Source organism: Rhinatrema bivittatum, chromosome 4, assembly GCF_901001135.1.
Source record: "Rhinatrema bivittatum chromosome 4, aRhiBiv1.1, whole genome shotgun sequence".
Classification (NCBI taxonomy): Eukaryota; Metazoa; Chordata; class Amphibia; order Gymnophiona; family Rhinatrematidae; genus Rhinatrema; species Rhinatrema bivittatum.
This window is the reverse complement of record NC_042618.1, coordinates 179,579,536-179,602,881: the sequence shown is the minus strand read 5'-3', so window position 1 is coordinate 179,602,881 and position 23,346 is coordinate 179,579,536. Positions and strand designations below refer to the sequence as shown.

Here is a 23,346-nt window from a genome sequence, read left to right as displayed (position 1 = left end):
ACTGGTGCCATGGTTAGTATGCGCTCAATACACATGCAGCGGTAGCTATGTGCTTAACTATGCACACAGTTATGTGCTTACCAAAATGTACAAAACGCGCTGAATTATGCGCACAGAAAATGCACAGGTACACATGCGCAAAACCCACTCAATGACGCACAAAATCGCACAAAGTACGTGCGCAACATGGGACATAGGTGTACAAGAAGGTGCACAGGCATGTGCTGACATTATACACAAAAATGCGCACAGGAACCACTGTGGCCTACCACGTGGCCCGGAAAGGAAGCCTGAGAGCGGGACCTAGCCAAAAGATTGCTCAATCACAAGCTGCGTCCACATCTCACAAAACTCTCCAGAGTCGTGAGCGGGAGACGCCGAGGAAATGGATCTGGTAGGAAGTAGACTTACATTATCTTTAATCCATAAGACCCTTCACAATGATAAAGTTGAATGGCTTACTGCAGCTTTACATTTCCATACTCCTCAAAGAACCACAAGATCAGCAGACAATGGGACTTTACCAATTCTATCCCCTAAATCAGCGCATCTAAATACAGTCAGAGAAAAGGCATTATCCATCGCTGGGCCACAATTGTGGAACTCCTTACCGCTAAATTTAAGGCTCAAAACAAACATTAGGACATTTAAGAAAGGAATCAAAACATGGCTATTTCAACAAGCTTTTCCTTAACCATATAGTTCAAGTTCCTGTCTTAATATCTCACTTTTCTATTAATCTTAAATGTTTTCTTTAAAAATTGTATATGCTTTTACTCTGTTTAAATGTTTTATTAAGGAATGTTATGTATTTATGATTATGATTTATTTTGGAAGTGCAAATGTTCTTAAGTGTGCATTTGATAACAAATTGTAAACCGAAGTGATGTTTTATACGAACATCAGTATATAAAAATAAATAAATAAATAAATAAAAATAAATACTCTTGTTTTTTTTAAATGCCAGTTAGAATCATCCCTGTTTTATTGTAACTTCTTTTTCTGTGCACTTGTTATAATTTGTAATGTATACTCTCAGGTTATAGTTCTGTACGTTATAATGTATTGCTCACCCCTTGTTCTATGTAAACAGACATGATACGATCAACCGTGAATGCCGGTATAGAAAAACACAAATAAATAAAAATAAAATAAATGAAAACTTTTACCTGAGCTCATTCCTCCCTGGCTGAGAGAAGGAACAGGTTGTCAGCTACAGCGGGAAAGGGTGAAAGCCTTCACTGCTGAGCCTCTCTCAGCCTGCAACTGCTTAATTTTTTTTTTTTTAAGTCCATACCAGAACAGGGCTACCGGAATAAGGCTCTCAACTGAGGGAGGGACCCAATGGTATCACCTCAGGAGGCAAGCGGTGCAATATAATTAGTTCATCAATCTGTTTTTCTCTATTTCATCTTTATTTACATTTTTTTTTTCCAGTAAGGAAATGCATGTCCAGCACCTGCCGAAGACAGAAAATACTGGTGGGCTGATGTCGGGCCAGGGCTATATCTCCGTGACAGAAACTTCTTACTCCAACTCCATTTGCTAGCAAAGGTGCATAACCCACTAATGGGGATTGGCCTACCTGAATGCAGAGGAATTTGCTATTGCAACATTAGGATTATGGGTTTGGCACAATCAAACTATTACAGAATTCCTAACAAAAGGAGAACAAGACTGACATACCACAGCAAGAAACTTCTCAATGTAAAAATAAACTCCGTAGTGAAATGCAAACAAACTCCCCATCATTAGCGTCACAATGATGAAATAGAAGGCAATGTCCACAGCGGCCTGCCCTGCCCAGTACGCAGATGGGTAGAGACCAGACATCATCAGCTGGCAATACGTCTTCATCTGCAGGAGAACAGAAACGGAAAGAATTTCATATAGAATAGCAAACTTGTTTTGTGTTGATATGCAGTAAGCAAGTCCTTTATTTACCATTTTAAAAAAGGCATCATCTAAGATGATCCTTCTCCCATTTCACATTTCTGAGAGTTTAAAGTAACTTGTTAACAAATGTGTTAAATTAGTTTATCTAAATCTTTGTCTGTTGACATTTAATTCTATATATCCTAGTGCAGTGTTTCCCAACCCTCTTTTGGAGTGACACCAGCCAGTCAGGTTTTCAGGAATGCCACAATGAACCTGCATGTGACAGATTTGCATAACCTGGGTCTCTAATGTATAGAAATTTATTCCATGCATATTCATTATGAATATTCTGAAAACTCGACAGGTTAGGTGTGCCTCCAGGAGAGAGTTGGGAAACATTGTCCTAGTTGACTAACATGAAAACCATGAGGTCCATATTCAAAAGCCATTTAGGTGGATAACTGAAAAGTTATCTGTCTAAAAGGAAAATTGATTCTTACCTGCTAATTTTCGTTCCTGGAATACCACAGATCAGTCCAGACAAGTGATTTTATGCATCCCCTCCAGCATGGAGGCAGAGAACAAAACTTTGAGGCACTGCTACATATCCGAGAGTGCCACCTGCAGTCCCTGAGTATTGACCTGTACCCAAGCCAAGATGTCTAACCCCAACTTCCAGGATCTCTTCCTCTAAAAAAAAAAAAAAAGGTTGCAGACTCCCAACCAAGTTGGCCAGAGAGGCAAAAACTCATAATAAACACTTTTTTAAATATATCCGAAGCAAGAAACCTGTGAGGGAGTCAGTTGGACCATTAGATGACCAAGGGGTTAAAGGGGCCCTTGGGGAAGATAAGGTCATTGCAGAAAGACTAAATGAATTCTTTGCTTCCGTGTTTACTAATGAGGATGCTGGGGAGATGCTGGGGAGATACTAGTTCCGGAGATGGTTTTCAGGGGGTGATGAGTCAGACGAACTGAACGAAATCACTGTGAACCTGGAAGATGTAGTAGGCCAGATTGACAAACTAAAGACTAGCAAATCACCTGGACAGGATGGTATGCATCCTAGGGTACTGAAGGAACTAAAAAATGAAATTTCTGATCTATTAGTTAAAATTTGTAACCAATCATTAAAATCATCCATTGTATCTGAAGACTGGAGGGTGGCCAATGTAACCCCAATATTTAAAAAAGGCTCCAGGGGCGATCCGGGTAACTATAGACCTGTGAGCCTGACTTCAGTGCAGGGAAAAATAGTGGAAACTATTCTCAAGATCAAAATCGTAGAGCATATAGAGAGACATGGTTTATTGGAACACAGTCAACATGGATTTACCCAAGGGAAGTCTTGCCTAACAAATCTGCTTCATTTTTTGAAGGGGTTAATAAACATGTGGATAAAGGTGAACTGGTAGATGTAGTGTATTTGGATTTTCAGAAGGCGTTTGACAAAATCCCTCATGAGAGGCTTCTAAGAAAACTAAAAAGTCATGGGATAGGAGGCGATGTCCTTTCATGGATTACAATCTGGTTAAAAGACAGGAAACAGAGAGTAGGATTAAATGGTCAATTTTTCTCAGTGGAAAGGGGTAAACAGTGGAGTGCCTCAGGAATCTGTACTTGGACCAGTGCTTTTCTATATACATATATATATATATATATATATATAAATGATCTGGAAAGGAATTCGACGAGTGAGGCTATCAAATTTGCGGATGATACAAAATTATTCAGAGTAGTTAAATCACAAGCGGATTGTGATACACTACAGGAGGACCTTGCAAGACTTGCATCCAAATGGCAGATGAAATTTAATGTGGACAAGTGCAAGGTGTTGCACATAGGAAAAAACAACCCTTGCTGTAGTTACACGATGTTAGGTTCCATATTAGGAGCTACCACCCAGGAAAAAGATAAAGGCATCATAGTGGATAATACTTTAAAATCGTCGGCTCAGTGTGCTACAGCAGTCAAAAAAGCAAACAGAATGTTAGGCATTATTAGGAAGGGAATGGTTAATAAAACGGAAAATGTCATAATGCCTCTATATCGCTCCATGGTGAGACCGCACCTTGAATACTGTATACAATTCTTGTCGCCGCATCTCAAAATGATATAGTTGCGATGGAGAAGGTACAGAGAAGGGCAACCAAAATGATAAAGGGGATGGAACAGCTGAAGAGGTTAGGGCTGTTCAGCTTGGAGAAGAGATAGCTGAGGGGGGATATGATAGAGGTCTTTAAGATCATGAGAGGTCTTGAACGAGTAGATGTGAAACGGTTATTTACACTTTCGAATAAAAGAAGGACTAGGGGGTATTCCATGAAGTTAGCAAGTAGCACATTTAAGACTAATCAGAGAAAATTCTTTTTCACTCAACGCACAATAAAGCTCTGGAATTTGTTGCCAGAGGATGTGGTTAGTGCAGTTAGTGTAGCTGGGTTCAAAAATGGTTTGGATAAGTTCTTGGAAGAGAAGTCCATTAACTGCTATTAATCAAGTTTACTTAGGGAATAGCCACTGCTATTAATTGCATCAGTAGCATGGGATCTTCTTAGTGTTTGGGTAATTGCCAGGTTCTTGTGGCCTGGTTTAGCCTCTGTTGGAAACAGGATGCTGGGCTTGATGGACCCTTGGTCTGACCCAGCATGATAATTTCTTATGTTCTTATGATATGCCTCCTTAAGTTCCAAGGAGGCCAGAAACTCCCCTTTGCACACTGCTGCAATCACCGTCCTTAATGTTTCCATCCAAAAATGTGGCACTTGCAATGCCGCACTGACCCTTCGTAGATCCAGAATGGACCAAAACCAGCCCTCCCTCTTTGGAACCATGAAGTACATGGAATAACTTCCCTGACCATGTTCCTCTTTCGGGACTGGGAGGATGGCTTCCAGTCGCTGTAACCGTAGCAGAGAGTGTTCTGCACCGCTGTCCGCTTGCCGGGCATAGCGGAATGGGACACCACTGATCCGAAGTGATTCTGGTCCACTCCTCATAAAACCAGGATAATCTTCCTCTGGCCACCACCAGGGAGGAATGGACCAGCCTGCCTTCATTGGATGGGCTTCGCACCTCTGGAGCTCTGTCCGGAACTCTCTCTGGCTGGTCTACAGGTCTTTCGAAAGGTCTGCTGCCTTCCTGAACCCTACTTCTAAGTAGAGGCTGAAGAACTTTGGCTGGAGCAAAATCTCATTTCATGGAAGCGAGTGTGAGGTGGGAAGGTCTATTTAGTTCCCTTTTTATCTTCGGGCAACCTATTCCCTTTAGAAAATGACAAATGCTCCATCAGCTTCTCAAAATCCTCCCCAAACAATAACCTTCCTTCAACCAAACATCCGCCAGTAAATTACGTAGCCACAGAAGCCTTCGCTCGGCTATCACGGATACCATATTCCTAGACAAAGTGCGAAGCATGTCATAGAGAGCATCGGTCACATAAGCCATCCCCGCTTCCAACCGAGCATCCTGGCCAGGCTCCGCAGAGGTTTCCGCTGCATTCACCTGCGCTTTCTGCATCCAGCACAAACAGGCACTCTGCATTAGACTAGTGCAGACTGCAGCCCCAAGGCTCAGAGCCGAGACTTCAAACAGCCACTTCAACAGGATCTCCAGCTTCCGATCCTGGGCATCCTTTAAGGCAGCCGACCCTGCCACAGGAATCATCGTTTTCTTTGTGACAGCAGACACTGCCACATCCAGCTTCGGCAGTTTCCACAGCTCTAACGTGTCCTCCAGCTGGGGATACAACCTGGCCATAGCCCTGGCCACCTTCAAACCATTCCCAATCAATCAGCTTCTTTACCTGCTTTGGCAAAGGGAATGCCCTCGGAGGTCCACGCAGTCCCTCCAATACCGGGTTTACCCTTTCATTGTAAGAATCCTCCTGCGCAACCTTAATCCCCAATTCCTCCAGAACCTGAAGGATGAAAGGCCACAGTTCCTCCTTACGGAATAATCTGACCACCCTCCGGTCATCCCTTCTTACCAGAGGGACCTCGCCTGCATCCGGGTCCCCCAGCAGATCAGTCCCTAGATCCACGCCCTGACCAGAGCCTTGGTCTATCTGCGGGTCCTGCGGATTGCCGCCCTGGAATCAGTACCATGGGAATCCTCGGAGGAAATATCCTCCCCTTGTGATCGATCCAGACCTTACAGACGTAAAATGCCCCCCATCCTGGGAGCGCCTCAGCCCGAGCCTTCTTAGCCTTGCCTCAGATCTTCAGAAAAGCTGGCCTCTTCGCCACCAGCTCCTGCCTGGCGAGATAGGCCTCATGTATTAATAAAACAAAATCCCCTGCATACGCTGGAACATCTCCCCCTCCTCCAAGCCCCTGATGCACAGGAGAAAGTGGGAGAGGGGAGTCCCTGCCTTCCTCATCCATGTCAGGGCTCCTGCCATGTGGAGCTAAAATGGCCGCAGACTCTTTCACCCCAACTCCCCGGGGCCTCCTACACAGGACATGCAGCATGTGTACAGCGTCTGCCCCCTGATCCTTTTGCCGAGGCTCCCTTGCCTCCAGAGACCAGGCAGGGCGAGAGTGCCTTCCACCGCAAGCCTGACAGGCTTTCCCACGCTCAGCGGGAGATGGCATTGTGTGCGATGTGGCTCGCGGCTAAAAATAATCCTGAACAGGAGAAAATAAAGTCACCGTCGCTGTCCCAGCTTCGGGTGCTGAAAAACAGCCCCATAAGAACATAAGATATGCCATACTGTGTCAGACCAACGGTCCATCAAGCCCAGTATCCTGTTTCCAACAGTGGTCAATCCAAGTCACAAGTACCTGGCAAGTACCCAAACATTAGACAAATCACAAGCTACTATTGCTTATTAATTACTGTCACAGCAGTTTATGGATTTATCCTCTAGGAACTTATCCAAACCTTTTTTAAATCCAGTTACGCTAACTGCTGTAACCACATCCTCTGGCAATGAATTCCAAAGCTTAACTATGCGCTGAGTGAAAAATAATTTTCTTTGATTTGTTTTAAATGAGGTACTTGCTAACTTCATGGAGTGCCCCCTGGTCCTTCTATTATCTGAGAGAGAAAATAACTGATTTACATTAACTTGTTCAAGTCCTTTCATGATTTTGCAGACTTCTATCATATTCCCCCCTCAGTTGTCTCTTCTCCAAACTGTACAGCCCCAACCTCTTTAGCCTTTCCTCATAGGGCAGCTGTTCCATGCCACTTATTTTGGTCGCCCTTCTCTGCACTTTCTCCAGTGCAGCTATACCCTTTTTGAGATGCAGTGACCAGAACTGCACACAGTATTCAATAGGGATATGCAATCGTTTTTGCCAAATTGGAAAATTTCAAAGAAATAGTCCAATTCGGCATGGGTTGGAGGACCGAATTCCGAGACGGATTTTCCCCGAATTTCGGGGAAAATTCGTTGTTCGGGATAGCGCGGGGGGGAGGGGGACATTTATTTTAAAAAACCAAACCCACCCCAACCCTTCAAATTTAGTTAATTACAATCTCCCATCCTCCTGACCCACCCAAAACTTTCCTAAAGTCCCTGGTGGTCCAGTGGGGGTCCCAGGAGCGATCTCCTGCTCTCGGACCATTGGCTGCCAGTAAACAAAATGGCGCCAGTGGCCCTTTGCCCTTACTATGTGACAGGGGCTACCGGTGCCATTGGTTGGCCCCTGTCACATGGTAGGAGCAATGGACAGCCGGCACCATCTGACCCGGCATCTGACTCGGCAGAAAAAACGAAGCACATCCCTAGTATTCAAGGTGCAGTCTCACCATGGTGTGATACAGAGCATTATGACATCCTCTGTTTTATTTTCCATTTCCTTCTTAATAATTCCTAACATTCTGTTTGCTTTTTTGCTCACCACAGCACACTGGGCTGACAATTTCAATGTATTATCCACTATGATGCCTAGATCTCTTTCTTGGGTGGTAATTCCTAAGATAGAACCTAACATTATGTAACTACAGCAAGCGTTATTTTTCCCTATATGCATCACTTTGCACTTGTCCACGTTAAATTTCATCTGCCATTTGGAAGCCCAATGTTCCAGTCTCGCAAGGCCCCCTGCAATTTATCACAATCCGCTTGAGATTTAACTAAACTGCATAATTTTCTGTCATCCGCAAATTTGATCACCTCACTCATCGTACCCCTTTCCAGATCATTTATAAATATATTAAAAAGTACCAGGACAAGTACAGATCCATATGGCACTCCGCTGTTTACCTTTTTCCACTGTGAAAACTGACCATTTATTTTAATCCTACTCTCTGTTTCCTGTCTTTTAACCAATTTACAATCCACAAAAGGACATCACTTCCTATTCCATGACTTTTTAGTTTTCTTAGAAGCCTCTCATGCGGTACTTTATGGAACGTCTTCCGAAAATCCAAACACACCACATCTACCGGTTTACATGTGTCCACATGTTTATTCACCCCTTCAAAAAAAAAGGAGATTTGTGAGGCAAGACTCCCTTGGGTACATCCATGCTGGTGTCCCATCAAACCATGTCTATCTAAATGTTTTGTGATTTTACTCTTTATAACCGTTTCCACGATTTTTCCCAGCACTGAAGTCAAGCTCACCAGTCTATAGTTTCCCAATCACCCTTGAATCCCTTTTTAAATATAGGGGTTACATTAGCCATCTTCCAGTCTTCAGGTACATCGGATGATTTTAATGATAGGTTACAAATTTTTACTAATAAGTCTGAAATTTCATTTTTTAGTTCTTTCAGAATCCTGGGGTGTATACCATCTGGCCCAGGTGATTTACTACTCTTCAGTTTGTCAAACAGGCCTACCACATCTTCCAGGTTACCCATGATTTGGTTCAGTTGATCTGAATCATCACCCATGAAAACCTTCTCCGGAATGCATATCTCTCCAGTATCCTCTTTCAGTAAACACTGAACCAAATAAATTGTTTAATCTTTCTAAGATGGCCTTATCTTCTCTAAGTGCCCCTTTAACCCCGTGATCATCCATCGGTCCAACCAACTCCCTTGCAGGCTTTCTGCTTCGGACATATTTTTAAAAGTTTTTATTGTGAGTTTTTGCTTCTATGGCCAACTTCTTTTCAAATTTTTTCTTAACCTGTCTTATTAATATCTTACATTTAACTTGCCAAAGTTTATGCTTTATCCTATTTTCTTCTGATGGATCCTTCTTCCAATTTTTGAATGAAGATCTTTTGGCCAAAATAGCCTTTTTCACCTCACCTTTTAACCATGCTAGTAAGTGTTTTGCCTTCCTTCCACCTTTCTTAAATATGGAATACATCTGGTCTGAGCTTCTAAGATGATATTTTTTAACAATGTCCACTCCTGTTGCACTTTTTACCTTTGTAGCTGCACCTTTCAGTTTTTTTTTATGTTATTCATTTTATCAAAGTTTCCCTTTTGAAAGTTTAGAGCTAGAGCCGTGGATTTACATACTGTCCCCCTTCCAGTCATTAATTCAAACTTGATCATATTATGATCACTATTGCCAAGCGGCCCCACCACTGTTTACTCTCTCACCAAATCCTGCACTCCACCAAGAATTAGATCTAAAATTGCTTCCTCTCTCGCCAGCTCCTGTACCAATTGCTCCATAAAACTGTCTTTTATTCCATCCAGGAACTTTATCTCTCTAGCATGCTCTGATATTTCAATTACCCAGTCAATATTGGGGTAATTGAAATCTCCCATTATTACTGCACTACCAGATTGGTTAGCTTCCCTAATTTCTCTTAGCATTTCGTTGTCCATCTCACCATTTTGGCCAGGTGGATGGTAGTATACCCCTATCACTATTCTCTTCCCCAACACACAAAGGATTTCTACTCATAAAGATTCGATTGTACATTTAGTTTCATGCAGGATCTTTATCCTGTTGGACTCTATGCCATCCCGGACATAAAGAGCTACCCTACCACCAAGATGCTCCTTGGTGCTTTCCAATTGACAAGGATAAATTGGAATCTTTTAGCTCAGGTGAATTTTTAATTATACGCACTTGGACTACTTTTCTTATTATTGGAACCTCTCTGTTGGAATGCCCTAATGCTAACGCTTCATTAGTATTCTTTGAAAATACCTCCCTCTGAACCATGCACTGTTGAGCAGCTGTCGGCTTTCCCTTTTGTTCTAGTTTAAAAGCTGCTCTATCTCCTTTTTAAAGGTTAGCTCCAGCAGCTTGATTCCAGCCTGGTTAAGATGGAGCCCATCCATTCGGAAATGACTCCATCTTCCCCAAAATGTTCCCTAGTTCCTTACAAAACTGAATCCCTCGTCCCTGCACCATTGTCTCATCCATGCATTGAGACTCCGGAGCTCTGCCTACCTCTGGGGACCTGTGCGTGGAACAGAGAGCATTTCAGAGAATGCTATCCTGGAGGTTCTGGATTTCAGCTTTCTACCTAAGAGCCTAAATTTGGCTTCCAGAACCTTCCTCCCACATTTTACTAAGTCATTGGTGCTCACATGTACCACAACAGCCGGCTCCACCCCAGCACTCTCTAAAATCCTATCTAGGTGATGCGTGAGGTCTGCCACTTTTGTACCAGGTAGGCATGTTAACAGGTGATCCTCTTGCCCACCAGCCAACCAGGTGTCTACCTTCCTAATAATTGAAACACCAACTATGATGGCTGACCTAACCCTTCTTGTTACACTCTCCTGCTCCAGAGGGGAGGAGTTAGCAATCTGTTATCACTCACCCCGCCAGGAGGGCGGAGTTAGCAATCTGTTCTGCTTTTCTCCTGAAAGGGGGAGGAGTTAGCAATCTGGCATGATCTGCTCCTCCAGAGGGGAGGAGTTAGCTATCTGTAGATCTGTTAGCGAACTGCTGTTAGAAGCTCCTGTAAGGAAGGAGGTAGCAATCTGTTATAGATCAACTCTCCAGGGAATAGGAGTTGGCAATCTGATCAATGATACTCTTCTGAGGAGAGGAGCTAACAATAGGTGTATAGTACTTCGCTACTGAGATAGCAATCTATCATGCCTCCACTACGGAGTAGTAATCTGTTATATATTCCTTAGCAAGATCCGTAACAGAGTGTTACTTCGCCCCCTGGCGGGGTGATCGCTTATAGATTGTTAACTCCTCCTGACGTCACCATGCTCAGCGTTCGAGCCGGTAAACGACGCCGGTCCACCAGGCAGTGAAGCTGAAGGGCAGCCCACCAGCATCGGGCACCTTGAGGGACAATCCCTGAGAGAAAAAATACAAAAAAATTGAAAAATCGCCAGGAAACAAAGAAGATTGAGAGAGCTCAGTGAGAATGAGATCCGCCCCCCCTGATGTCACCACGCTCAGCGTTCGAGCCGGTAAACGACGCCGGTCCACCAGGCGTCGCGCACTGGGCGTCGCGCGCCGAAGGGGCGCAACAAAGGGGCTCTCCCCTTTGTGCACCCCTTCGTGCAAACCTTTGTGCTTCTTTTTAAAAAATTTTATTTATGTTTCCTTTGTTAATTAACCTTTATTAAAGTTGTTTAGCTTTTTTGCCTTGTTAACAATTGTTTCGTTATAGATGTTCATTGTATTAGACTAAGGAATCATATTTTCTGCTTATTCTGTTTCATTGTAAACCGGTATGATTTGCATTTGATGCAAGAATGTCGGTATATAAAAGTTAAAAATAAATAAATAAATATATATATAGGCTGCTGGCAAGTCCCATAGAAAGAGAAGTTAGCTATGTATATAATACGTCCGTAAGCAGTGGTACTAGTCAGTAGTGGTTGGCTCCCACAGAGTGATAGTAGTGAAAGGAATGACTACTTGGAGGAAATGGTGAATCCCTGGGCTGATGGCAGCGCCCCCAGGAGGAGATCCTGAGAGGAACCACCGGCTAGGCTAGAATATGAAATAAACACAAATAGTTCTTTATTAGACTGGAAGTTGGACCACCAGTGGTGGCAGTAGTGAGTCAATATGTTCGGCAAGGCTGAAGTCCTTCTGATACTGGAATATAAACTCTGGGTTGCTGAGCTGTAGAGAGAGACTAGAAGTAGTAAGTAGACAGGGTATACTGGATACAAGATGGTACACTCACAATAGTAGATGTTTGCAATGGTCTCTGTGCCACAGAGAGTCTTCAGTACATTCAGGAACAGGAGCCGTAGGCAAGCACTGATTCCTATAAACAGTCTGTAATAAGAACTCACAATAGTTGTATATGAAATGGCTTCTAGAGTAGAAGAGAGTCTGTAAAGGATTCTAGGAACATGGGCCCTCATGAAGCCTGGATTGGCCACTGTTGGAAACAGGATGCTGGGCTTGATGGACCCTTGATGGCATGTTCTTATGTTCTTAATATCTTATGGATTACTATTACAGATTAACAGATAGGAACCGGTACTCGCTCCATGAGGGCCTACGTTCCTAAATCTCTCCTAGCCTCTAAGAACATAAAAACATAAGAACATGCCATACTGGGTCAGACCAAGGGTCCATCAAGCCCAGCATCCTGTTTCTAACAGTGGCCAATCCAGGCCATAAGAACCTGGCAAGTACCCAAAAACTAAGTCTATTCCATGTTACCGTTACTAGTAATAGTGGTGGTTATTATCTAAGTCAACTTAATTAATAGCAGGTAATGGACATCTCCTCCAAGAACTTATCCAATCCTTTTTTAAACACAGCTATACTAACTGCACTAACCACATCTTCTGGCAACAAATTTGAGTGAAAAAGAACTTTCTCCGAAGCCATCCCATACACAGTTATTGTGAGTTCTATTTCAGACTGCTTACAGGAACCAGTACTCGCCTGCGGCTCCTGTTCCTGAATACTGAAGACTCTCTGTTGCATATAGAAGACTCTACTGAGATCTACAATTGTGATTGTATCATCTACCACTGGTTATGCCCAGCATACCCTGTCTACTCACTACCTATAGTCTCTCCTTACAACTCAACAACTCAGAGATCATTGTTCCAGTATCAGAGGGACTTCAGCCCTGCCGGGCATATCAACTCATTACTGCCACCTCTGGTGTTTCCACTTCCAGTCTAATAAAGAACTATCTGTGTTTGTCTCAATACTCCAGCCTAGCCGGTGGTCCCTCTCAGGATCTCCACTTGAGGGCGCTGTCATCTGCCATCGGCCCAGGGATTCACTATTTCTACTAAGTGTTATTCCTACATTAATAAGAGCGGTATTATCATCTACCACTCTGTGGGAGCCAACCCACATCAGATCATCACTCCTCTCTCTGTGGAAGCTGATCCATATCAGATAGCTATCTCTCCGTGGGAATCATACAGGTTGCTGGTTCATCTTTCTACAGGAACAAAGCATAACAGTTGCTACTCCTTCCCTCTGGAAGAGCAGAACACTAACAGATTGCTACTCCTTAGCAAGATCCGTAACAGAGTGTTACTTCGCCCCCTGGCAGGGTGATCGCTTATAGATTGTTAACTCCTCCTTCATTGCGAGTATCCAGCATCCAGATTCATAGCAGATTGCTAACTCCTCCCCTTTGGGGAACAGGTCTTTAACAGATTGCTGACTCTTCCCCTCTGGGGAGCTGGTCTCTAACAGATTGCTAACTCCTCCCCTCTGGGGAGCTGGTCTCTAACACCGGGCCTCCAGGCAATTGATGTGCCAGCGGGATTGGACTGGGGACCAGTATCCCTGCCTGGCCTGTGACTGGCAGACTGCTCCCCAGCTGGAAAGACTGGCATCCGTTATAACTACAATCCACTGCGGAGTCTGAAGGGGCATTCCCCTCAGAAGGTGCAGCAGCGATAGCCACCACTGAATGTCGGCGATGGTAGACTCCGAAAGTGGGAGAATTGTTTGAAACTGTTCCAACACCGGCTGCCAGCGGGATAGCAAAGCTTTCTGTAATGGTCGTATATGCGCAAAAGCCCAGGGAACCAGGTCGATGGTGGAAGCCATGGTCCTCAGGATCTGGAGGAGGTCGTAGGTAGCGGTAGCAAGAGGAGATTGCGCACTTGATCCATAAGCTTGAGTGCGCAAGCGTGTGGCAGGAACACCCTGCCGAGCCGGGTATCGAAACGTGCCCCCAGAAATTCCAACACCTGGGAAGGCTGTAGGTTGCTCTTGGGGAAATTGACAATCCACCTGAGACTTGAGGAGAGCAAGGACCCGGGCGACAGCCTGCCGACAGAGAATCTCCGACTTGGCCCGCACTAGCCAGTCGTCCGGGTAAGGATGGACCAGGACTCCTTCTCATCGGAAGGCAGCCGCCGCCACCACCACCCATTACCTTGGTGAAAGTGCGCAGCGGCTAGGCCGAAGGGTAGTGCCCGGAACTGAAAATGCTGGTCCAGGATGTGGAAGCGAAGGTACTTCTGGTGCTCGTGACAAATCGGGATGTGTAGGTAAGCCTCTGTCAAGTCGAGAGAGGCTAGATATTCGCCGCAGTGAACAGCCGGTATGACCGCCCTCAGGGTCTCCATCCGAAAATGGGGTACCCTGAGGGCCCAGTTGACTCTCTTGAGGTCCAATATTGGACGGAAGGAACCGTCCTTTTTCGGTACTATGAAGTAGATGGAATACTGGCTGGCACCAAGATCTTCCGCCGCAATTGGGACAATGGCCCCCAGCCCCTGGAGCCTGACAAAAGTTTGACTCACGGTAGCCCGCTTCAGATGTCCGCAAGGAGAGACTACGTGCAGATCCGGCAGATCTCGAGCAAATTCTAAAGCGTAACTGTTTCTTATTATCTCGAGTACCCACTGGTCTGGTATGGCCAGATAACTTAAAACCTTACTGGCTATATTGAAACGTAGCCAGTTAGGTTTTTAAGTTTAGGTTGGTATATTCCATGGGACATTTATTCCACTGAATTTATAGGACACATTATCCAACTAACTTTCACCAGATAACTTGTCCATTAATTGGCCTACTGAATATGACCCCTCCTGAAAGGAAAATTGGTTCTTACCTGCTAAGTTATCTGGCCCATTCCTCGTAAAACAGGGAGAGACGAGGAATGGGCCAGCCGAATCTCACTGGGAGGCTGGCTTGGGCATGGCCTTGAAAGAACTGTGACCAAGATTGGGCGCGGCCTCAAAAGGACTGAGACCAAGATTGTGATCTGGAGGAATAACCTCTGGAGGTGGCACCTCGCGCCCGAGCATTATATCTACGCTGGCGGGAACGGGAAGGAACAAGGGCCCTTGACTGCTTCGGACGGTCCTCAGGTAGCATATGAACCTTGTTCTCACCCAAGGAATTAATTATCTGTTCAAGATCCTTGCCGAAAAGCAGCTTACCCTTAAAAGGCAGAGTGCCCAACCGTGACTTGGAAGACGGATCCGCCGACCAATTGCGCAGCCAGAGGAGCCTTCTGGCCAAGACCGCCGAAACCATCGCCTTTGCCTGGACACGGATGAGGTCATACAGAGCATCAGCCCCATATGCTACAGCATCTTCCAACCATTCAGCCTGCTCCGCCTCTGCAGACAGGAGGTCTTGGGTGCCGAGCAATTGTTGGACCCACCTAAGGCTTGCCTGCTGCATGAGACTGCTGCAGATCGTCGCCCGGACTCCCAAGGCCAGGACCTCGAAGATACGTTTGAGATGGAATTCAAGCTTGCGATCCTGCACATCCTTCAATGCCATAGCTCCCACCACTGGAATAGTAGTGTGCTTGGTAACAGCGAAGACGGAAGAGTCCATCGTAGGAATTTTCAGCATTTCTAAGCAGTCCTCAGGGAGAGGGTAGAGCTTGTCCATGGCTCTCCCTATGCGAAGCCCCACCTCGGGAGCTTCCCATTCCCGGAGGAGCAGCAACTTGTGCAAAGGATGGAAGGGAAAGGAGCAGGAAGGAGCCCTAAGTCCCACCAGGACCGGGTCCATATGTGCCGGCAGCGTGGCAGCAGAACATCCGCCGGGGGCCCCTCAATCCCTAACTCCTGAAGTACAAAGGGAATGAGAGGCACCAGTTCTTCCTTTTGAAATAAACAGAGCACTCTAGGGTCATCCCCTTCTAGAGGGGGGGCGTCCCTGCCATATCCGCATCCGGATCCTGGTCTGGAGTTACCGGAGGAGCCGGTGGGTCCTGGGGGGAGGGGCCCCCGGTACCACCCGCACTCTGACGGACCCCTGGGGATCTGGTGCCACGGGGGCGAGCGGAGGAGGCATCTGCGGAATCTTAGCAGGGAGAGGACCTGAGGGAGGGTCCTCCTCCTCCTGCAAGCTGGCCAAGTAAGATTTGTGCATTAAAAGCACAAACTCAGAGGAAAAACGTGGCCTGGACTTGCTGGAGGGGAGAGGAGGGGAGGGGAGGGAGGGTTGGGGACCATGTCTGAGGCCGCATGGGGCTCAAATTGGGGGGAGAACCCAACAAAATCGACTCCTCTCTCTCCTGCAGCCCCGAATCGGGAGCTGCTGAGACACCCAAGAAGGCCGCTGGTCCCGTGGTTTGCCGACCCGGGAATGGCCTGGCCATGCGGTGGGAGGATCGACCCCGGGCTTACGTCTTAGTTGCTGCCGGAGAGGGACCTTCCCCACCCGGCAGGCACCCTGAACAAAGCCCCTCGCGAGAGAGGCGCGATGAGGGCTCCCCACACGCGAGGCAGTAGTGAGAACGCGGCATGCTCACTGAAGAGGAATCGCGAACAGGGAGAAATCAGCTGAGCTGTGCTGCTGATTAAACAAGAAAAATAAAGTGCCCTGAAATTTAAAGACAAACTGTTCTCTGGGTTTTTTTTTACACAGGGGAAAGGCACATCCCTGAAGGCACTGCAGGGGAATGAAGCGTCCCGGAGTAAAGGCACCCAGGTAGGGGGAGAGTGACTGGACCACCAGTGTCACCCCACATTAGGATCACCGGGAAATGGGCCTAGGCTGTGAATCACAAGGGGCAAGCCCCCCTAGGCCCCGCAAGAGCGAGGAGACAGCGCTGTCTCCTGACAAGAAAAATCCGAGCCAATTCAAAGAGGAATAAATTTCCACTTTTTTTTTTTAACTAAAAGTAATCATGGATACTTGCTTGATCCTGAGAAAAAGAGTAGAAAAGTACCCCACAGGGAAAGGGCTAACTAGCAAAGATCAGGGAACGCAGGGTGAGCTGTCGCATCTGCTGGAGACAGACAAATACTGAAGGGCTGCAGGGTACGCTCTGTCCTGATATAGGATACCCTTTCAGTTTTAGTCTGTCTCCATCTGTTGGACAAGAGGCTCAACCCACAGTCTGGACTGATCCAGGTACGTACAAGGAACAGGCATATCCAGCTAGGTTAGCTAGATAACTTTAGATCTGCTTCAGAGCACATCTAAAGTTATCCAGCCTTGAGTGGCCAGATAATCTGCCACATACCCAGAAATCTTCAAATGGCAAGGGGCAATCCTGTCAAAAAAAAATAAATATATAGCCGCATAGGAGGGAGGGGGAGAAGACTTTTTTTTACATCTAGAGCATTTGAGGAGGGTCCTGACCTATCGGTAAATTTATTATTAGTGGTGGTGGGGTGGAAATTGGGCCTGGAGGCCCGCAGTGCTATCTTTTTTTCTTGACAGGATTGCCATTTACCTGGATATCGTTCCTATAATACCACAGATCAGTCCAGACCAGTGGGCTGTGCATGCCTACCAGCAGATGGAGTCAGAGAGCAAACCTTTGGGCACTGCTACATATCCGAGAGTGCCACCTGGAGACCCTCAGTATTGACCTGTACCGAAGCCTACAACAACTAACAGAACTAATGGACGAAGGGGGTTGGAACCCAAACACAACAGCCAACTCATTCGCTCATAACCAAACACAAAACAAGTAGACCACCTCGGAACCTGCTCCTTCAAGAGCATCTGCAATAGTAAAATTTATTTCAGCAAATCAATCTAGCTTAAGGCAGTCTTTCAGAATCTGAAAAAGGGGGTGGGGCTCTGGACTGATCTGTGGTATTATAGGAACGAAAATTAACAGGTAAGAACCAATTTTCTTTCCTGAACATACCCAGATCAGTCCAGACCAGTGGGATGTACCCAAGCCACTCTACACTGGGCGGGAACCCGAAAGACCCGTGCACAGTACACTCTCACCGAAGGTCGATTCATCTTGCACCCTAACATCCAAATGATAATGTTTGGTGAAAGTGTGAAGGGAGGACCAAACTGCCGCCCTGCAGATTTCCTGTGGTGACTGAAGCTGACATTTAGCCCAAGAGGTAGCTTGGGCTCTGGTGGAATGAGCCCTCAGACCCAAGGGCACCTAATGCCCTCGAGCAACGTAGGCTGAGCAGATAGCCTTCCTTAATCCAACACGAAATTGTAGCCTTAGAAACCTTGTCACCTTTCTTAGGTCCGCCGAATAAGACAAACAGATGATCTGAACGGTGGAAATAATTGGTAACCTCCAAATAGCGCAAGAGAGCACGATGCACGTCCAAAAGATGAAGATCTCTCTCCTGAGGGGAATCCCGGGACCACTGCGGAAACCCTGGCAGGTTCACCGCCTGATTGACATGAAAGGCAGACACCTCCTTGGGGACGAATGAAGGAACCGTGCGCAACGAAACTCTGTCATCATAGATCCTAAGAAAAGGATCCCGGCACGACAAAGCCTGCAACTCCGAAATCCGTCGAGCAGAACAAATGGCCACCAGGAAAACATTCTTCAAGGTCAAATCTTTCACTGGCGCCCTGCAAAAAGGCTCGAAAGGAGCTCCACAAAGAACACGAAGCACCAGGTTTAAACTCCAATCCGGACACAATGAGTGGACGGAAAGGCGTAAATGTTTTACCCCCTTAAGGAACTGGGAAATATTCAGGTGAGCCGCCAGTGAACGACCGTGAAACCTGCCCCGTAAGGCACCTATAGCTGCTACTGGACCCGAAGGGAATTGAACGCCAAACCCTTCGCCAATCCCTGTTGAAGGAAATCCAACACCTGGGGAACATCCGTTGCTAACGGATCCAAGGAGTGCTGGAGGCACTACACCTCAAAAAGCTTCCAGATTCTAACATAGGCCATAGAAGTAGCCTGTCGTCACGCCTGAAAAAGAGTGGAAATGACCTGTTCTGAATACCCCCTCAATCGCAATCCCCGCCTCTCAAAAGCCAAGCCCCGAAAGAGAAGTGATCCTCCCGATCCGAAAATGTGGACCCCTGATGGACCAGGTGCAGGAGATGAGCCAGCTGCAGGGGACCTTCCAGAGTGATTGGAACCAGGTCCGTGAACCATAGATGACACGACCACTCTGGAGTTACCAGCACTACACTGCTGCTCTATGCACAACCAATGAGAGGCCAGGGGGAAAAGGCATAGAGAAGTATTCCCATAAGCCACGGACACACTAAGGCGTCTAAGCCTACAGAGCCCACCTCTCGTCATTGACAAAGAAGCGCTCTGTCTTCATATTGGCCTGAGTTGTCATCAGATCCAACTGAGGTACGCATCACCTGGGGCAAATGAGGTTCCAAGCTTCGGGAGCCAGCTTCCACTCCCCCGGATCGAGCTGTTGCCTGCTGAGGAAGTCCACTTGTACATTCTCCACCCCTGCGACATGCGACGCGGTGATACCTTTGAGATGGCGCTCCACCCAGGCGAATAAAAGCCTCGCTTCCTGCACCACCGCGAGACTCCTTGTCCTGCCCTGCCAGCTGATATAAGCCACTGTCGTCTCGTTGTCTGAGGACACTCGAACCATTCTGTTTTTGACTAGGGGCAGTAACGCTCACAGGGCAAGTCGGACAGCCTTCTTCTCGAGGCGGTTGATGGACCAGGATCTCTCCGTTGGCGACCAGAGACCTTGAGCGGATTTGTTTAAACAAACTGCTCCCCAGCCTGAGAGACTGGTGTCTGTGGATATTACCACCCAGTTCGGCGGGTCTAAATCCACCCCCTGCTCCAGGTAGCTGCCCAAAAGCCACCACGACAGACTGACTCTGGACGCAGAAGCAGTGGTAACTGGAATTGTTCCGAAACTGAGCTCCACCTTGACAACAGCGCACGCTGCAATGGCCGCAAGTGAGCAAACGCCCATGGAACCAAATCCAAAGTGGAGGCCATGGACCCCAGGACTTGTAAGTGATGCCAGACTGTAGGAGCCTCTCTCTGAAGGAGGGTCCTGACTTGAGCTTGCAACTTTGTCATACGGTCCGATGCCAGGAAGAACTTGCCCTGAGAGGTATCGAAAAGCGCTCCCAAGTAAACCAGGAACTGAGTGGGCTCCAAGTGACTCTTCTGTACAGCCGAGTGACTGAAAGGTGAACATCACCCTCTGGACCAATTTCTCGCAGTCCTCCTTTGACTTCACTCGAATCAACCAGATGTCCAGGTAAGGGTGAACTAGGACCCCGTCCTTGCGAAGGAATGCCTCCATGACTACCCATGACCTTGGTGATGGTGCATGGAGTCGTCACCAGGCCAAAAGGAAGAGCTCCTTGAATTGCAGATACCGCTGGTGATCCTGCCGGATCGGGATGTACAGATACACCTCGGTGAGGTCTAGGGATGCGAGGAACTCCCCTTTGCATACCTGGGCCACTATTGTCCTCAAGGTTTCCATGTGAAAACAGGGAATCTGAAGACACCAGTTCACCCTCTGCAAATCTAGAATAGGGCGAAAGGTGCCCTCCTTCTTGGGAACCACAAAGTACACCGAGTACCGTCCCTGGCCCTGTTCTGCCAGGGGAACTGGAACAATGGCCCTGAGATTGAGAAGCCATTGTAGGGTCCTTTGCACTGCCTTGCGCTTGCCCCGAGAAGCCATGCGGGACTCCACAAAGGCCTCCCGAGCCGGTTGCGAAAACTTGAGAGCATAACCGGCCCTGACCACTTCCAAGACCCAGCGGTCCGAGGTAATCTTTGCCCACTCTGAGTAAAAGCTCGACAATCTGCCTCCAACAGCTTTGACAGTGGAATGGGTGCCCATGGCCTCATTGGGAGGGCTTTCCACTCCCTGCTCCAAGGCTCATGGTCTCTCTGCCTGGATGGCAGTCACCGAGAAAGGACTGCTGGCGTCCTGGGGTCTGCTTGGGCACAGAAGGAGCAGAATATCTGCACGCCCGGAATCTGCATGAGTCCCGAAAACAAGCCTGAGGGGGAAAAACTTTCCTCGAAGACCTTCTATCCTCCGGTAACCTGTTGCCTTTGGACTCCCCCCAGCAGCTTCACCAATTGGTCCAGATCCTCCCCGAAAAGGAGCTTGTCTTTAAAGGGAAGGTTACAAAGCTGGGACTTGGAAGACAAATCCACTGACCAATTCCGCAACCAGAGGAGTTGACGCGCTGCCACCGCACGGACACCATGCTACGCATGGAGGTACACACCAAATCATACAAGACATCTGCCACATACACGATGACCGCTTCCAGACACGTGGCCTGCAAAGGTCCACTACTGCTGGAGCCGGCACTGGGAACGGCCTCCTGAACCCAACAGAGACATGCCCTCTGCTTGAGGCTGGTGCAAACGGAACATCGGGTATCGCTAAGCCATCCCCAAATGAGCAATCCTGATCCACCAGGGCTAAAACGGGGGGGGGGGGGAATCCTCCTCCCGCAACCCGTGCCGCAGAACACCCCCCCCCATATGGAAGGGGGCACTGGCCCCGCTGACCGGAGCCCTTGTTTCTCAGGTTGACCGCCTGTAGATGATCCTTCTTGCCCGGAGCTGCAGTCCGCACAAAGGGAAGTGGCGTCCAGCGCCTGCCCGCATGCATAGCAGGCCACCATTTTGCAGCAGGGCCCCACTGCCATTCCGCGCAGCCACACGGTCCACGGCAAATTGAGTCAGTCAGGTCCGGCCTTAAACTGTAGCTCTCACAAGGCAGAATCACTTGCCGGAGGGGGGTGCCGATGCGGCACGTGCCTCGCACCACGACTGCCGGCCTACACAAGGACCTCCTCACCCCACCCCATCAATCAGCCTGGAGCCCAGGGCGCCGACGAATCCTGCGGGGGAAGACGCTGCACAAGCTCCCACTGGCCTACTGCCAAGCGGACTAGGCCCATTCCCGGCACAGACTCCCCTGTCGACAAGAAAAGCTTTATTTGTTTTTAAAATATATTTTTAAACTTTATGGAGTCAGCGTTCCAGATACAGGGAGACGAGGAAACCAGGAGCCCTTGGTTATCAAACACACCAGGCCGTTGTGGACGAAACACAAGACAGGGGTGTCCAAACCCCCGGCTTCCACCTCAGGGAGCTACCCTATCCACAAACATGGACATGATTAATTGCATTTAACATTATTGATCACTATGTTACTGAACCTTATGGCACCCTTGTAAATGTGCAAATCACAGTATCATAAATTTTATGTGCCTTGATGTCAACCGTTGTGACGGTATCCTCCAAACGACGGTATAGAAAAGATTTAAAATAAAAATAAATAAAAAATACCTAAAAATCTTTTTCTTTTTTTTTTATTAAGTTAACTAACAGACTGCAGGAGTGCACCACTACAATCTGCTGGAGTCAGAGAAATACTGAGGGATATCAGGTGGCACTCTCGGATATGTAGTAGTGCCCAAAGGTTTGCTTTATGACTCCATCTGCTGGTAGGGATGCACAACCCACTGGTCTGGACTGATCTGGGTATGTTCAGGAAGTTAAATTTTAGTAGTGTGAGCAGGGACAAGTTATCCAAGAAAAGTTCCTAGCGAAACCTTACACAAAATATTCAACAGGACTTACCTTGGTAAATCTGCCACTGAACATATTTCTTTTTATCTGGGTGAAATGTTACCCAGATAGATAGCTGATCTGTGAGGCAATAATGTCAAATCTCAGGTCCATCTGGATAACTTATAAACAATAAATCCAATGAAATAAATAAATTGAAAATAAATGTGTCTTCCATGTACAAGAAATTATCTGGAATGGATAAATGCTATTGAATATGCACCCCTAAATGTATGTAAATGCAGTTTTGGTTTCAACTCCTGTACTAAGTGTGAGCACAACAAGAAATTAATTTTCACTTCATTCTGCAGCAGTTTCCCAGCACAAATAGAATAAAACATGAAACTCGATTTACTAATCCAGAACTGTATCAAAAGTATCACCATATCAAATTTCTACTACCTTTAAATTTGAACCTCAAACAATTTCGGTTTTTAATTCTCTATGTAGCTTAGGTGTCATTTTAGATCCCTCACTAACCATGACACCTCGGATTAAATCTGCTAACCAAGCTTCATATGCTAAACTCAAGATTACTTCGCCATATAAAACCCCTTCTAGAACATACATTTTCAGACTATACTGCAAGCAGTTATTCTCACAGGTTTAGGTTATTGTAACTCTCTTTACATTGGCATCCCTCAATACACACTTGGGGGTAGATTTTAGTATATGCGCGTGCTTCCTGGCACACACAAATGGATGTGACGATTTTATAACATGCGTGTGCCTGCGCACGCATGTTATAAAATCGAGCAATAAAATGTTATAAAAAAGAGCAATAGCAACTTGTGCGCGCCTTCCGTCCCTTCCCCGGTATAGCGGCAAATGGCTGCTGTACCGGCTGCCTCCAGCCCCACCTCTCCCTGCCCCCCCGGACCACCCCT

General features: G+C 46.9%; 1 protein-coding gene across 2 annotated transcripts in view; it reads right to left on the bottom strand.

Annotated features, from left to right (window-relative positions):
* ABCA5 (ATP binding cassette subfamily A member 5) overlaps nt 1-23,346 on the bottom strand; it is a 510,372-nt gene that overhangs the window by 239,405 nt on the left and 247,621 nt on the right. For both annotated transcript variants that reach the window (XM_029599288.1, XM_029599289.1), the window contains one exon: nt 1,687-1,857. In XM_029599288.1, coding sequence (XP_029455148.1) covers nt 1,687-1,857 — 171 coding nt within the window. The remainder of the gene's footprint in view (nt 1-1,686; nt 1,858-23,346) is intronic.